Genomic DNA, 15,992 nt, shown 5'->3' on the forward strand with positions numbered 1-15,992 from the left:
TTAGGATGGGAGAAAAACAGAAAAGAAGGAGAAAAAAGTGGGTACAAAAAAAAGAATCAATATAATCATAAAAGATAAGATGGGATAAGATATTACTGTATTGATCCTCTTGGGAAACACAGGCATCATAGCAGCATGGGGGAGGTACAGGTATGGGCAGGGTAATAGTAGAAAGGCATAAATACAGGCAATACAATTATAGTACAGTAGAAAAGTAAAAATAGGAAGTGTAAACAATGTAATTAACTCTGAATATAAGCATATGAGCAGTAGGCAGTGTGATCAAAGGTACAGATGAGTTCATAAAAGATTATTACAATAAATATGGTCAATGACACTGGAATCTAAATATATACTATGTAAGTAAAGTATACAGTATACACAGGTGCAGTATACATAAGGTACCCTAACTGCTGTGATATACATCATACGTTTTATATATATATATATATTAGGGCTGTCCCCGACTAAGGATTTGGATGGTCGACTATGATTGGTAAAAATTTGCCTTTAGTCGACTATTGGTCGACTAAAAAAAAGAAAAAAAAGTATAATATTTTTTTTTTTTTTTTAAATGTAAATTTTTTTAAAATGTTTTATTATTCCATTTGGGCTGTGGGGGTGCTTAATGTCTGAAGGAGTCGACTGAAGGCTTCTTGTCCTTTGCAAAAGAATGCAATTGGTCCACTGATGGATACATCTTGATATTTGTCTAGTCTAGTGTGTTCATTAGATGGGTAAAATCCTCTTTCAGTGCCTCTGTACCTGTTTTCGTAGGCAGTTAGCCTCTGGTATGCGTGCCATTAGCGTTGGCCACGCTTCTAGGCCTCTTTTCTTTTTCGAAAGAATGATAAAGAAATTATAATAATAATAATAAATATATATATATTTTTTTTGTATTCGACTAAGAGGTTGGCTAGTCGACTACGGCTCCTTTCGACTGATTAGTCGACTAATCGACTAATAGGGGTCAGCCCTAATATATATATAAAGAAGTAATGCTTCTCCTCTCAGGCATGGACAACGTCTTGAAGAGCAGAGACCTGGCGACTCTGACGTTAAAGATGTTAAAGAAGCTAGAAATCACACCAGAGCCAATGTTCCGTCCGTGTGGCGTCCCCCCCATCCAGCCGCTCACCCTGTTCCAGAAGATGGGTGTGGGACGGCTGGAGCTGTACATCCTCAGCCCAGGCAGTCAGGAGTACCAGACGCTGGTGCAGAGCTGGCCCGACCACACCTCCACGGTACAGGGGCCAAAAGAGTCCAAAACCCTCCCGGTCACCGCTCTGGCCTCTGCCTCCGTCCTGCTGGTGTGGCACCCGGCCTGTCCCAGGAGAAGGTAGTCAGGGTGCTGTTCCCTGGCGTCACCCCACAGGGGAAGCTCCTGGAGGGGCTGGAGAAGCTCAGGGGACTGGCCTTCCTCCAGAAACCCACGGTGACCACCGGGGATCTAGAAGGGTTGGCGGAGGACAGACGTGCCAAAAGAACGGAGAGCCAGGACGGTGGGAAATCGCCGGGGAAGGAGTCGGCGCCCAGGCTAGGAAAGGAGAGAGGGAGCAAGGACGAGGGGAAGGAGAGAGGGAGCAAGGATGAGGGGAAGGAGAGAGGGAGCAAGGATGAGGGGAAGGAGGGTCTGGTGAAGGATAAGAGAGAGGAAGGGAAGAGAGACGTTGATAAAGACAAACCAAAAGAGAAACAAAAAGCAGTGCCATCCGATAAGAACACCCAGAAGAAAGGAGGAGGGAGGGGTGTCAGGAAGGAGGAGAAGGCTGTGAGGAAAGAGGACACTGGCTCCAAGAGAAAAGAACAAGTGAAAAGTCTCCCTTCCAAACCAAAGAATGAAAGTAAAACGAAGCCCAAGAAGGAGGCCAAAAACGACTCTAAAACAGGTGGGAAGAAAACGAGCAAGCCGTCCGGGAAGGAGATCAAGACGGATTCCAATTTAGATGCGAAGAAGGCGTCCCATGTGAAGAACCACGCGACCGGCCCCAATGCGGCGCCTGTATCCGACAGCAGAGAGACACCGGCCCCCGATAGGGAGGAGCGGAATCGGAAGACACGGACAGAGTCTGAGGAGAATCCCCGTGGCTCCAAGATGTCAACGCCGGAGGACATGACGGCTGATTTCCTCAGGCTCGGGGAGGAGACGGAGACGGAGGAGGCGCGGGTGGCATCGGCCACTAACGGAGCGGAGAGGGGCAACGCGCCGGGAGACGAGAGGAGTGGTTTGGGTGAAGATTATAGGGCTCCAGAAGTATCGGGAGAGGAGGCAGCAGCAGGTGGAGCGGGGATACAGAACGGAGGGAGCGACCGGAATGAAGGCGCTGGAGACAATGTGGATGTTGTGGCTGGGGCTGCCGTCCAGCTCGAAACAGTTACCAACCCGGAGAGGCCCAAAGTAGTAGGTTTCCCGTCTCCTTTCAACAAGACCCCAAAGAACGAGTGCTCCGTCCCGCTAGATTTGACCCCGACAGAGTACACTCTCCTGGACGGAGCTCTGAGGCACAGTCCCCCCTCGCGGTCCTCCCCGGAGGAGAACCCGGCCCGTCTCAGTCCCGACGAGGAGACGGTGGAGCCCGCCTCCTCGGATTCGCGGCCCAACAGCGCGGGCCACACGCCTTACGGCTTGTCGCCCGACGACGTGTGGTGCAACAAAGACACTCTGAGCAGGTTCACGTCCCGGACGGAGCCCTTAAAGCCCACCGAGGCCAACCGGCCCTCCGGGTCCAATGAACAAGGGGAGGGACACCTGAGTGAGTCCAAAAGCGCCCCGGAAAGCCACACTACGTCAAACCCCAGAGAGAAACACTTGAGTTTCCTCTCTCTGGGTTCGTTTAAAGACGGGGTCCCCGATCCTTCCCCCTCTGTCACAACAACGACCACCACTACACACTCCATGCCGGCGGAGGTGAGCTCCCCCCAGTCCACAGAGGTGGACGAGTCCCTGTCCATGTCATTCGAGCAGGGCCCGACCGTGAGCCAGAGAGAGGGGGAGGACGGCGTTCACCTCTGCCACTCCAACGGCAGCCATTTCGTGGAGTCAGACTTCAGGGTGGGGATGTCTTTGCCACTGAAGAAGCCTCCCAGATCTCTGGGACAGGGCTCAGAGACGGGCCCTAGCAGGCCGGGTCCTCCTAACGCCCTCCATTTTGAGTCCGCGGCTCACGACGTGGACCTGTGCCTGGTCTCGCCCTGCGAGTTCAAACACTTCAAAGCGCCCGACTCCAGTTCAGGCACCACCAGCGACCCCTCCGGAGACGCCCCGGGGTCACATCACCACGGCAACAACAACAACAACAACCACCACAACAACAAGGACACGTCGGCCAGCGAGTCAAACGCCCCCCTCTGTACGGAGGACTGCCCCTCCACCACGGCGGACGGAGCGCTGGACTCCGACTCCGAGGAGTCATGCAGCGAGCCCACGAACATCCTCCACGACCACCACACACACCGGTCCCTCCCGCCAGACCCTCCTCCAGTCCCCCTCAGGGACGGTCCCCCTCTGGCCCCACAACCAGACTCCTGCATGCCTGTACCCCAGTCTGACTCCGAGGTGCATGGGAAGGGAGCAAAGGTCGCCAGTCTGCGAGGGAAAAGACCACCGGTGGTGAGTTGATGTCATTACCTCAGATAAGAAGGTTGTCTTATTGGTTGCTTAACTTGATTCAAAGGAACACGACAACATTATGGGAAATACGATTACCGTAAATGGTGCATTTATATAACATTTATCCAAAGCGCTTTATAATTTGTTCCTCACATTCACCCATTCACTCACACATTCACACACCGACGGCGGAGGCAACCATGCAAGGTGCCAACCTGCTCATCGGGAGCAGTTAGGGGTTAAGTGTCTTTGCTCAAGGACACTTCGACACACTGCAGGGAGGAGCAGGAATCGAACCAGGAACCTTCCGATTGCCAGGCGACCGCTCTACCTCCTGAGCCACTGTCGGCCACCGTCTTTTCCAGAGTCAGACAAAAAGATGGATATCAATTTCCTCTCTGTGCGTTCAGTTGAAAGCTATCCGGCTGCATTCTAGCCTAGCTTAGCACAAATTAATGGAAGCAGATACGGACCACTAGCCTAGCTTAAAACTCCGGGAGAGCTCCACAGCTAGGATATGGATAGCTGGATAGAGTTCTACATATACATGTACAACACCTATACAAATACATGTGGAAGATAAATGGAAGATAAGCCATGTACAACATCTTATAAATACACATATACATGTACAACATCTATATAAATACACATATACATGTACAACATCTATATAAATACATGTATATACGTACAACATCTATAGAAAAGAGACCATGTTCATTAGGGATGCATCCTTAAACCACTTTTTCACTGCCGATGCTTCGCATCTATGACACTGCGCGTCCTTCTTATCAGTACAAATACAGTATATACTCCCCTGACATTCATGTAACATCTGATATCTATATGATATTTTATATATCTTCAAATCCTTAAACGCCATTCCCAATCAGAACACATCTGGATGTCTCCAAAGCCACGCCCCGCTCGGTAGCTATGTGTTCGCAGCAGGCCAGTTGTATTGTTTTTGGAGTACTACCAATTACTGTCGAGGTATAATAAATCAACGGCCACCTATTGATCCTTTAATAGGTGCGACTCTGGCAATCGGAAGGTTCCCGGTTCAATTCCCACTCCTTCCGGGGAAGCGTGTCGAAGTGTCCTTGAGCAAAGACACTTAACCCCTAACTGCTCCCGATGAGCAGGTCGGCACCTCGCATGGTCGCCGCCGTCGGTGTGTGAACGTGTGAATGTGAGGAACAAAATTGTAAAGCGCTTTGGATAAAAGCTGTTATATAAATAAATGCACCATTAATATACGAATTGAAACGCCTTTTTTATTCAAGGTGTCGTGTGGTGTGTGTGAAAGTCTGTTCCATCTTGTCTTCACCAGGTGTCTGAGGTCTTCCAGAGATCAGGTTTGGTAGGAGGTTCCACACTAACAGGAAAAGGTAGGACTGGGAGCCAGAGTGGAGCCACAAAGGGGTGGGGCAGGGACCATCAGTCTGCCCCTCGGACCACGCCCTCCAGCTCCAAGTCTGCACCAGCCAAGTCCCCCACCCCCGGTAGGTGCAGATGGTTTCCTTTCGCTTTCTTTTCACTTAAATACATCCACAGAGCTTTTAGAAAGAGCAGAATGAAAGTAATCCCCCCCCCCCAACAAATATTGATTATATTGTTTTGCAGGTCCAAAATGAATGTTGTCGTTTACTTGTTGCAGGCACAAACAAGGGACTAAACACGTTTCGCAATTATGCCACAATAATGTGGAACGCCCTACCCACAACCGTGAAGGAATGTGAATCCCTACCCTCCTTCAAAACCACTCTCAAAGAGCACCTACGGGTGGCTGCAATTCGAAAACTGGCACCTGTAAATGTACAGTTTCTTCCCCTTCGGATGTATATATTTTTTATGATCTCTTTTTACTACACAGTTCTGTACATCTGTATGTCTTGTATGTCATAAATGTCCTGATGAATTGAAAATGGGGGACCCCTAGACTACCTTATCTGCTCAGGTTTGATATAACAATTTGACTAGGCCTTCTGCACCGTTCAGTTTAGCTTAAGGCCAACTTTGTTAAACTTTTCACACTGGCTAACTTTTATGAGGGCTATAGTGGTGTGGAAACAACCTGTGGCTATTCTATGTTACTGTTTGATACTGTTTAACACTTTGAGTGCCACGAGGTGGCGCCAGAGTTAGCGCTTCAATGCCACCATCGGCGCCAATGTTACGCTTAATATCGCCTAATCTATGTTTTAAATTATGGCTATGTGTCTAATCTGCCCGTCGTTTATCAAAGAATCCTTTTCCAGTCAGTGCTGTCAAGGCAGATTGGTTTTTTATCGCTTCATTTCCGTTTGAGAGCATTTTGAAAAGCACCCGTTTTGAGGTAAAAAACTGTTCATTCTAGACCATTCTATGATAATCGTCTTTTACTGGAATATTCCAGAACGTTGATATTTGTCTGCCTATTTATGAATCGTTTTCAAATAAACGCTAGATGATCAATATTATACGTACACGCGAGCACATTCGAGCCGCGCACGGATAATCACCGTGTTCATTTCCTCTTGGACTTTTACAGTGAAACCGAAAGAGCACATTTCACAAAACAGCTTATATCTTCATCAAAATTAGTCTGATTATCCTAACACTGATAACATAGATTCCTTACCTGACATCAGATGGTATCCAACTGGTATATTCCAATTCCTGATCACCATTCGAAAAAATCGATAAGTGTATGGATCCAACGTGTGTACAGTGCAGTACATGATTCCGCGGGTCTCAGAGGCTCCAGAATGAACTGTGATAACCCCGGCTGCATCAGTGGACTGGAAAATGTGGAGTACAGGATTTTTTTCCCCATCCATTTTCATTGAGTCCATTCCAAAATCCCTTATGTCATCTGGGAGACGATAGGGGGCGCTTTTTTCCACATCTGATCGCCGGCGGCGCTCGGGTATACTAGGGTAGGCTCGCGTGATGCAATATGATTTCAGATCGCTAAAAAATATATATATATCAGAGAAATCTCGTGAGTGGCTTTCAACATAACTATCGGAAACCCGAGATATCTCGTGAGTGGCAGTGAAAGTGTTAGGTATAGACTGTTGTCACTGAGGCTCAGTGCTTTTTAATTTTTTCTTTCTTTCCTGATGAGCACATGCAGTAGGCTACCTTATCTGCTCAGGGTTGATATAACAATTTGACTATGCCTTCTGCACTGATTCAGTTTAGCTTAAGGCCAACTTTGTTAAACTTTTCACACTGGATAACTTTTATGAGGGCTACAGGGGGGGGGATAACCTGTTGCTGTACTAGATTACTGTTTTATAATGGTATAGGCTATTGTCACTCAGGCTCAATGCTTTTTCAGAAAAGAAAAAAAAAGTAATAGTAAGTAATAGTTTGAATATGCCTTCTGCACTGATTCAGTTTTGCTGAAGGCCAACTTTGTTAGATCAAACTTTACACACTGGCTAACTTTTATGATGGCTACAGTTGTGAGCTGTTGTTATTCTAGGCTACTGTTTGATACTGTTTAATGGTATATATGGATGTCACTGAGGCTCAGTGCTTTCCCTTTTCTTTCTTTTGTTATTTTGTTATTTTTATTTTTTCTTCCCTTGATGAACAAGTGCAGTAGGCTACTTTATCTGCTCAGGCCAGGGTTGCTATAATTTGTCTATGCCTTCTGCTCTGAGGCAGTTCTGCTTAAGGCCAGCATTGTTAGTTCAAACTTTTCACACATGGAGAAACTTTTATGATGGCTATTAATGTAGAAATAGCCTGTCTGTTGCTATTTTATGTTATTGTTTGATACTGTTTAACACATTGGGCGCCATCACCATGGGTTATACCCATCAATATGCCCTCTCTGCCACCACTACTACTACTACTACTACTACTACTACTACTACTACTACTACTACTACTACTACTACTACTACTACTACTTTGCAGGGCTATAACTTTTTAAATATTATAGGTATATCTGCATTACTATGGCCCATTCAACATCGATTATCTATCGTTCAGGATGTGGGAACGTTATATTTCTTCATTCATACATTGTTGTGTTAATACCGTCTAGAATATAAGTATGTTTTTAAGCTTTTCTGCTGTAATTCCCAAAAACACTAGTTATAGGCCCTGACGCATATGATAGATAATCGATTGGCGTTTCTTTCCTATACACGCTATATTAAAAAATTCAAATGTATATGATCGGTATACATTATGCTTCATCATGCGTGAAGGAAAGGGGGGGGGGGGTCGTTTATAATTCCTTGATCGTCAGTAACGGCTTTATTTAGTATGGGTTGATATATTGATCAGACTGATTGCAAACAAAGAAATGCACAATCGGGTTGAAAATAACGTTAGTGTCCTCTTACCGTTCGCCGATGACACTGGAGGAAAAAGATCCCAATTATTTGACGCCGATCTCCTAGATCCATTTCCGGTTTGTATGGCGCAATAAACGCCGAAATCATATCGATTATTGCGTTATGGAAGCGATCCAAATGCACTCCAGTGTTTGTCTGGAGTCCCGTAACAAGATATGACTGCCGGAGGGATTTCCTCGACGCACCGACCGCCACTTCCGGTTTTTACGTGAATGTAACTCGCCCGACCATCCACCAGGCGGCGGTATTGAGGCGTTTGCAATATCAGAATAGGGTCCAGCTGGCTCCCGGAGGGAGGCTGGATGAATTATGAATGCCATGGCGAATTTTTTTTATATTACGTTTAATTAGATTCAAGATAATGAATAGGAGTTACTGGACTCCATCGAAGATGTCAAGACTGGGTCTTAGGGGAGATGATATATGTTGGAGGTGTAATAAAAATAGAGGTACATTGGTTCACATGCTATATGAATGTGAGATAGTTCAGGACTTCTGGTCAGCTATTATTAAATATATCAACTACATAACGAGGTTCATTAAAGGGCCTGCATTATGTATATTGGGCATATTGCCGGTGGAGACTGAACTATCCTCGTATGTATGCTCTTGGATAAGGCTGGCCCTCATAACAGGATGTAGGATAGTATTGAGACATTGGAAATTAACAAAGAAAATCAGCTTTAGAGAGTGGAATGATGAGATTGCTAGATTAGCCTCTTTTGAGCAACTTATACACAAAGTTAATAATAGTGTACATATGTTCAAAAAGACCTGGGTCCATATTTGAGAAAGATAGGTAAATAAAAGTCAGGATATCTTAGGTCCGATTTATACTCTCTGTACATTTTATAATAGTTTCAAGTTTCAAGTTCAAGTAATACAGTAGATAGGCCATAGATAACCGTAACATGTAACGACTGATTCTATCAGGGTGAGGGATGTGCCAGCTAGACTGTAACTTTCTTTGTGTTTTTCTTTTTCTTTCTTTTCTTTTGGGTTTTGTATTTAAATTTTCTATTGTTATTTATTATTATTTCATGATATATATATATAATACATTTTTTTCAGGTTGGTTTTCCTATCCTTTTAGTTTTGTATCACAATGATGTGATGTGGAAAACATATAAAAAGATTGTATGAATAATGGAAAATGCAATAAAAAAAAAGTAAAAAAAAAAAAAAAAAAAAAAAAAAATGGGGGACCCCGATGTAAACAAGACAAAAGTATTTTTCTGGTCTGCATCCTCTTAGCAGTTGTTTTGTATTGAGCCGTACTGTACTGTACCCATTCTGCAATCCGTGAGGGGAGGGGGCGAAATCAGGTGAGCCGAAAGGCGAATGGGGGATAATTGGAACATGACTGGGGATTGTTTGGGGGGAGGGGGGGTGGATTATTATCCCACACCATCCCTGTGTGAAGTCTCTGCCCCGCTTCCCTCCGACAGGCTCCAGGTCTAACTCGGCGGGCGAGGTCAGTGTGTACGTGGACCTGGCCTACGTTCCCTCTGGCGCCGCCTCTCCGACCGTCGACGTGGAGTTCTTCAAGCGGGTTCGCTCATCCTGTTACATCATCAGCGGAGACGGCCCGGAGGGGGAGGAGCTTATGAGGCGTGCGCTCAATGCTCTGCTGGACGGAAAGACATCCTGGACAGACTCTGTGCAAGTAAGGACACGTTTTTACACACAAACACCCTTTTGTTTTCCTTTCACACATCTACATACTGTACACAAACAACAAAAGCCCTATATATAGAAATACATGTATACATGTACAACATCTATAGAAATGAAGGCTGTCAAAGTTAAAGCGTTATTAACGAGTTAATGCGAAATTCTTTTAACGACACAATTAACAATTAAAACGCGAGATTAACGGGCTGGGATTTTTATTAATTTTTTTTTACTAGACTTCACTAAGGTGTATTATTGATACTCTCATTGATACTATGTTTGTTTTTGGCTCAAAGTGCGTGTTTTCAAGAGAGAGAGAGAGAGAGAGAGAGATGGGGGAGAGAGACAGAGAGAGGGAGAGGGGGGCGGGGAGAGCAGGAGAGAGACGTGGAGAGAGAGAGAGAGGGGGAGACAGACAGAGAGAGAGAGAAAGAGAGACAGAGAGACTGTGGCCAGTGAGAGGGGGGGGGGGGGGGGGGGGGTGTGAGTCCTCAGCCCGTGTGTGGGTGAATGTAACTAGTTCCTAACCTTTTATTTCCCCTATTATTTCATGCACACTTTTGTGGGGATGGGGTTTGGCGGAGCCCAATAGCAGAACACAGGAGGAGAGAGAATGGAGCGTTTTAGGGTGTTTTAATATTATTCCCAGAGTAGACAGGTTTACAGTGAATACAGAAATGTATGACAGGTACAAGAATGGGTCGTCGGCGAGAGCAGGGGCACTCCTCTTGTGTAGCACGGGGCCGACAGGTACAGGAGTGTGCCGTGGATGAGAGCAGGTGCACTCCTTGTGCAGCACGGGGCAGTAGACACAGGAATGTGTAGTGGGCGAGAGCAGGAGCACTCCTTGTGCAGCACGGGGCAGTAGACACAGGAATGTGTAGTGGGCGAGAGCAGGAGCACTCCTTGTGCAGCACGGGATGTCCAGGTAGGAGGTGTACTGGAGCGGAGGTCCTGGGCATATAGAGAACAAGGGTTAGGGCAAGGTATAACAATACGGACTGGGTTGCAAGGCTTAGATTCGTCGTCGTACCTAGGAAGCTAGTTTAACACTCCGACGAGGGTAGGACAGGATCTGCGATGAGCTTCTTCCGGTCAACATGCAAAAAACAGATATGTTCATTAGGGATGCAACAGATATGAGTATAGTTTTAGAGTGATCCAGTGTAATCCCAAGAAACTCCAGCAAACAGCGCTTCAATGCATTTCATTAGAAATCGTGCCATTTCTCGCCTGATTATTGAATCATTCTGAAATCAACGCTAGATTATCGGTATTATGTTTCATTGTGCATGCACAAAAGGGGGGGGGGGAGCTGGCCCTCCGTGCTTTGATCGCAGCCAACGGGACACGGCACACACACACACACAGACACACGCTGCGATCACGGCGAAAAAAATCATCGGATCAACGCAAGATTGGTAACATATAGTCCTTACCTTGTCTATGATGTACTGCAAAAAGAATAATCCAATTATCTGATCGCAATTCCAAATATTGATCGCGGTCGTGTGTCAAACGTTATCCACCAAAACACATGAATCCACGGTGCTCCAGTGTCCCCAATCCGTGTGTTATAACGTTACTCATACCCGGAAAGGAAAACCTGGACCAGACTTCTTAGATCGATGCACAGCCCAAGCCACAGGGATTCCAATTATGTGCAATACCGGCCGCAAGGCGTTAGGTGGCGTATTGGCCGTTTGCGATCTCAAAGCCATTCCCAATGATAACATCAGGCTGGATGGATTAATTATGAATGGATATAGCGAATAAAAGAAATAACGATTAAAACCCGACTTTTCTCGGGTTTGGCACCCAGCGCACAGCGAGTTAACCCGAAATATATCGGGCCTGGCGCCGACTGTGTTAATAGAAAATACATCTATAGAAATACATGTGTACACGTACAACATCTATAGAAATACACATTGATCTAAATCTTTCAATAATAGTGCAAATATCATAAATAGTATGCATTAGCTAACAGTGTATTGCACTACCACAGGACCTAGCATGTCCTACCATGCTCTGTAAATAACTCATGTACAGATACCGATATGCCCTACTTTGTTACTTGTTATTGCACAATGTCGTTCTATTGGATTCTTATTATATATTACTATTGTAATTATGCACATCGTTGCGTTGTATGCCGTGACAAATAAAACTCTTGTATCTTGTATCTTGTTACCATCTCTCAACGAGCTCCCTTGTCCCTTATTGCTCTCCTCCCTGCCCCCCCCCCCCCCCCCCCCCCCCCCCCGCACAGGTGACGGTCATCCCCACCTTCGAGTCGACCTCGATGCAGGAGTGGTATCAGCAGACCCTGGACAGACAGAGGGAGCTGGGCATCACCGTGCTGGGATCCAACAGCACCGTGGCCATGCAGGACGAGACCTTCCCCGCCTGCAAGATAGAGTTTTAGCAGCAGACACGAGCTGGGGAGCATGGATGACAGAAGAAAGGGATGAGAGAGGGGGGGGGGGAGACAGAGAGAGAGAGAGGGGGAGAGAGAGAGAGAAAGATGGGGGAGAGAGACAGAGAGAGAGAGGGAAGGGGGGGCGGCGGGGAGAGCAGGAGAGAGAGAGGGGGAGAGAGAGAGGGGGGAGACAGACTGAGACAGAGAGAGAGAGAGAGAGAGAGAGAAAGAGAGACAGAGAGAGACTGTGGCCAGTGAGCTGTGGCCATATTGGTTGGCAAGACACGTCATGTGATAGGTGCGAGTGATTGGAGGGTGGGGGGATGACGTAGATGTACTGAGGAACACTGGGCTGGAGAATGAGCGGGTAACAGTATATACACCAGACCACTAACACCTCCTCTTCTTCTATTGCCCATCATCTCTCTTCATCCAAAACAAAGAAAAATAATCTCATAGCATGAACTGACTGGAAGCGGGAGGGGAGAACACAATGGAGGCCCAAGCAGCATGTGGTTGGGCTCCATCTGTTAGATCCAAATGAGAGCTCATGGACGGGATTTAGTCCAAAAGAAAACTTATTAAAGGGGCACTTCACCGAAAACCAATGCTGATTCATTTTGCACATAATCTCACACGCGTCTCCAAAGAAAACGCTAAACAGTTTTGCACACATTCATTTAGTTTGACAGTTATTGAGAGTAGATGTGTTTGAATATGGCTAAACGAATGCTAAACGCTAAATGAATGTGTGCAAAACAGTTTAGAGTTTATTGGATGTGTGTGATTATGTGCAAAATAAATCGGCGTTGTTTTTAACTTCTTTTTTTTTTAAACTTTTTAACCCTTCGGTATACCTGCATCTAAGGAGCTGCGCCTTTGCGCCGTGCAAAGATGGACACCCCACGTATCCAGCGTTCCTCTGGAGCGTCGGTTGTGTGCGTCCTAGGAAAGGAGTGCTAGGCACGCTACATGTGCAGCGATCGAATGCTCCGGGTGTACCTGTGCGAAATACACAGTCAAGTATGTGGACAGCGCTGCTCGCCGTGCAACCGCTTAAGATCAAGTATATCTATTTAGTAGACGGCATGGATATTAACATCACGTGGTTATTATGGATATTGATTCACGTCAATCACATTCATAATGTAAGGTCAATGGGCCTCATTCACGAAGCGATATGAGAACAGATTTTGTTCTCAACTAGCATTACTTCTTATTTTGTTCTTACCTGGGATTCAGCAATGTTTTCTTATTTTTGCTTTTCTCTTAGGCAAGACCAAATTCTAAGATACCCAGATAAGAAACTCTTACCCAGATGAGAAACACCATTCATAATAATAATAATAATAATACATCAGATTTATATAGCGTTTTTCCTAATGCTCAAAGACACTTTACAAAATAAACAAGTCATACAATACAGTTTTAGTAGAGAAAATTAAAAAAAAAATATATATAAAAAGGTGAGAGAGGAAGGAGTTCATGGGTTGAAAGCAAACCATTGGTCAATTGCCCCCAAATACGACTTTATAAACCCAGAACTTTTCAATAATAATAATAATTAAGGGCGGCCGGGTAGCGCAGCAGACTTAAAGCGTGCGCTTTATTTCTCGAGCATGTATCCACTCTGGTTGGATGGTGTATTGTAGGCTACTTGTGCTGTATAATAACAATACATTTTTATCTCATTTTGAGATCAGTCGCAAATTCCTGTTGAATGGATCAGCAAGCAATTCCGAACCTTTCAAGCTGTTTTGCAAACGCCTCATTCGCCTTATAAGGAGCAGGCGAGGCGTGTCTGTATGCAAATTAATTGAGCGCGAACATGCATTTCAATTTAAGAACAGGTGGGATTCATCATCAACACACCTGTGTAAGAACGGATTTGGACTTTAAGAACGGCTTGATGAATGTGGCGGTGGCTTTTCTTATTTTTCTCTTAACAGAAAGGTAAGAAAGAATATAAGAAAAATAATAAGAGTATTGGTGAATGAGGCCCATTGTGTTTGGTGTAAACAAGCTGACATGTGTTGTACCTGCGGGCGTAAGCTTTCAAGTCAAGTCAAGTCAAGTCAAGAGTTTTATTTGTCACGGCATACAAGTATACAATGAAATGCGGGTGGTCTTGCCCGCAACGATGTGCTGGGGGTGGGATGGGTAGAGGACCCATGAGGCTGCACTGTTGTTGTTGTTTTTTTATTTTATTTTTTACATGCAAAGCACCTCTATGACTGGCAATGTCACTAACTAACTAATTCACTTAGCCACTCTGCCCCTAGTGGTGGCTCACAGGCATGGCACGTTGTGTAAAAAACAATTCAATCTATGTGAGAATGCTTCGCATCTATGACATTGTGTAGTTTTCCATTTGGTAATTATGATTGGTAGGTGAGAGAGAGAGAGAGACACACACACACACACACGCGCACACACACACTGAGTGCATTTTATTATCTCAGCATAACACAAATCCTGAATCCTAAATTCAAAACTGTATTCACAAAAGGAGCAGGTGATACTGGGAATATTATCGTGTGTCTGTGTTTTACTAATTATGCTCTGCCGTCTCTCATTCCCGTCTTCGTGTTGAGCGGTCACAGGAATAATGCACAATACTTATCAAACTGTCAAACCGTCATGACGATTTCCGACCAGTGGCTTGAATCTGAATGTCTATGACTACTATAGATTCATATATATTATGACTAATGTATGCATTTTCTATTTTCTTTGTCCCTTCGTTTGCCCTTGAAAAGCCACGTGTCCCCACTCCCTCCTTGGTTCCAGTAGAGAGGATGGATGTAATACGTACTGCATGTGTGGTACATGTGATTCTCTGCTTGGCGCTTGTGACTGTAGCTTTTTTCTAAATTCCCCCCAAAACTCGAATCTTACACCCACGTCCCCACAATCACCAAAGCACTCTCTAGTTTTTCCCAATTTATGCATTTATATAAAATATATAATACATGTATATCACCCTAATGATTCCCAGTGGTATATTAAGAAATTAAAAAAAAAATGTTTTAATTGAAGACACCTCTGTCTTTTACCTTTTACTCTGTGGCAAGCCCCAAAAATACAGTAGGTCTCCGACTCTGGCAGTTTGTTGGGACCGGGAGAGAGAGATTGATGTAAATATGGACGATGACGATGGTTACCTTATCACACCGGTCAGTAACCAAGTGAACCGTAACGTATTATAATCCTGTGTGTGTGTGTGTCATGCATGTAAAATATGTAATGTTTCATTCATGATATTCATGAGGACAGTAAGAATTATTATTGAACGCTGGCCTATACAGATCAACCGCTGTGAGAAAGCAATGGTACAGTGTGGGAGTGAGCTGAAGCCCAGTGAGGATTATGCACTCAGGATGTTCTGATCCTTTGGAACGAGGACAGTGTAGATTCTGAATCAACTGTACATAATGGCGAAATTATTAGTGGTACAAGCAAGGCACCGTCGTCTTCGAGTTTTCCTGGTGGCCAAAAGAAATCAGTTGTGATGGCGTGACAGTGAGTCAATGGAGCCCTCTGCAGGACCAGACTGGCCATTGCAGGGCTGGTGCCCTGGCCACGTCTATTCGAAAGGCAACCGGTTTGTGCGTTTTGCGAATCTGATTGGCTACTGACGTTTCTGGTCATGTGAAACATGTGCGCCCAATCGCGTGACGCGCCCATTTCCGCCTCGACCAGCAGCAAACTACCTAACGCCTAGTTTATCACTGGTTAAGCTTGGTTAAGCAACTCTTTCGAAGTTGGTTAAGGTTAGAGTTTGGAATCAGGGCTGGCGTTCTATCGCCCTGCTCTAAGACAAACTCTAACCTTAACCAACTTCGAAAGAGTGCCTAAGCTTAACCGGCGAAAGAACTTGCCGTCACACGATTGGTGCGACCAGAAACAGCAGTGGCCAATC

General features: G+C 45.3%; 1 protein-coding gene across 1 annotated transcript; it reads left to right on the forward strand.

Moving 5' to 3' along the window:
- Nucleotides 1–1,016: 1,016 nt before the first annotated feature.
- Nucleotides 1,017–12,076, forward strand: LOC311223756 (microtubule-associated protein 1S-like; the record flags this gene model as incomplete). Its single annotated transcript, XM_084308525.1, is given in 6 exon segments — nucleotides 1,017–1,329; nucleotides 1,332–1,502; nucleotides 1,707–3,610; nucleotides 4,947–5,118; nucleotides 9,423–9,640; nucleotides 11,921–12,076. Coding segments are annotated over 6 exon segments (2,934 nt in total).
- Between the last annotated feature and the right edge of the window lie 3,916 nt (nucleotides 12,077–15,992).

Source organism: Notolepis coatsorum, assembly GCF_963971535.1.
Source record: "Notolepis coatsorum genome assembly, chromosome: 2".
Lineage (NCBI taxonomy): Eukaryota > Metazoa > Chordata > Actinopteri > Aulopiformes > Paralepididae > Notolepis > Notolepis coatsorum.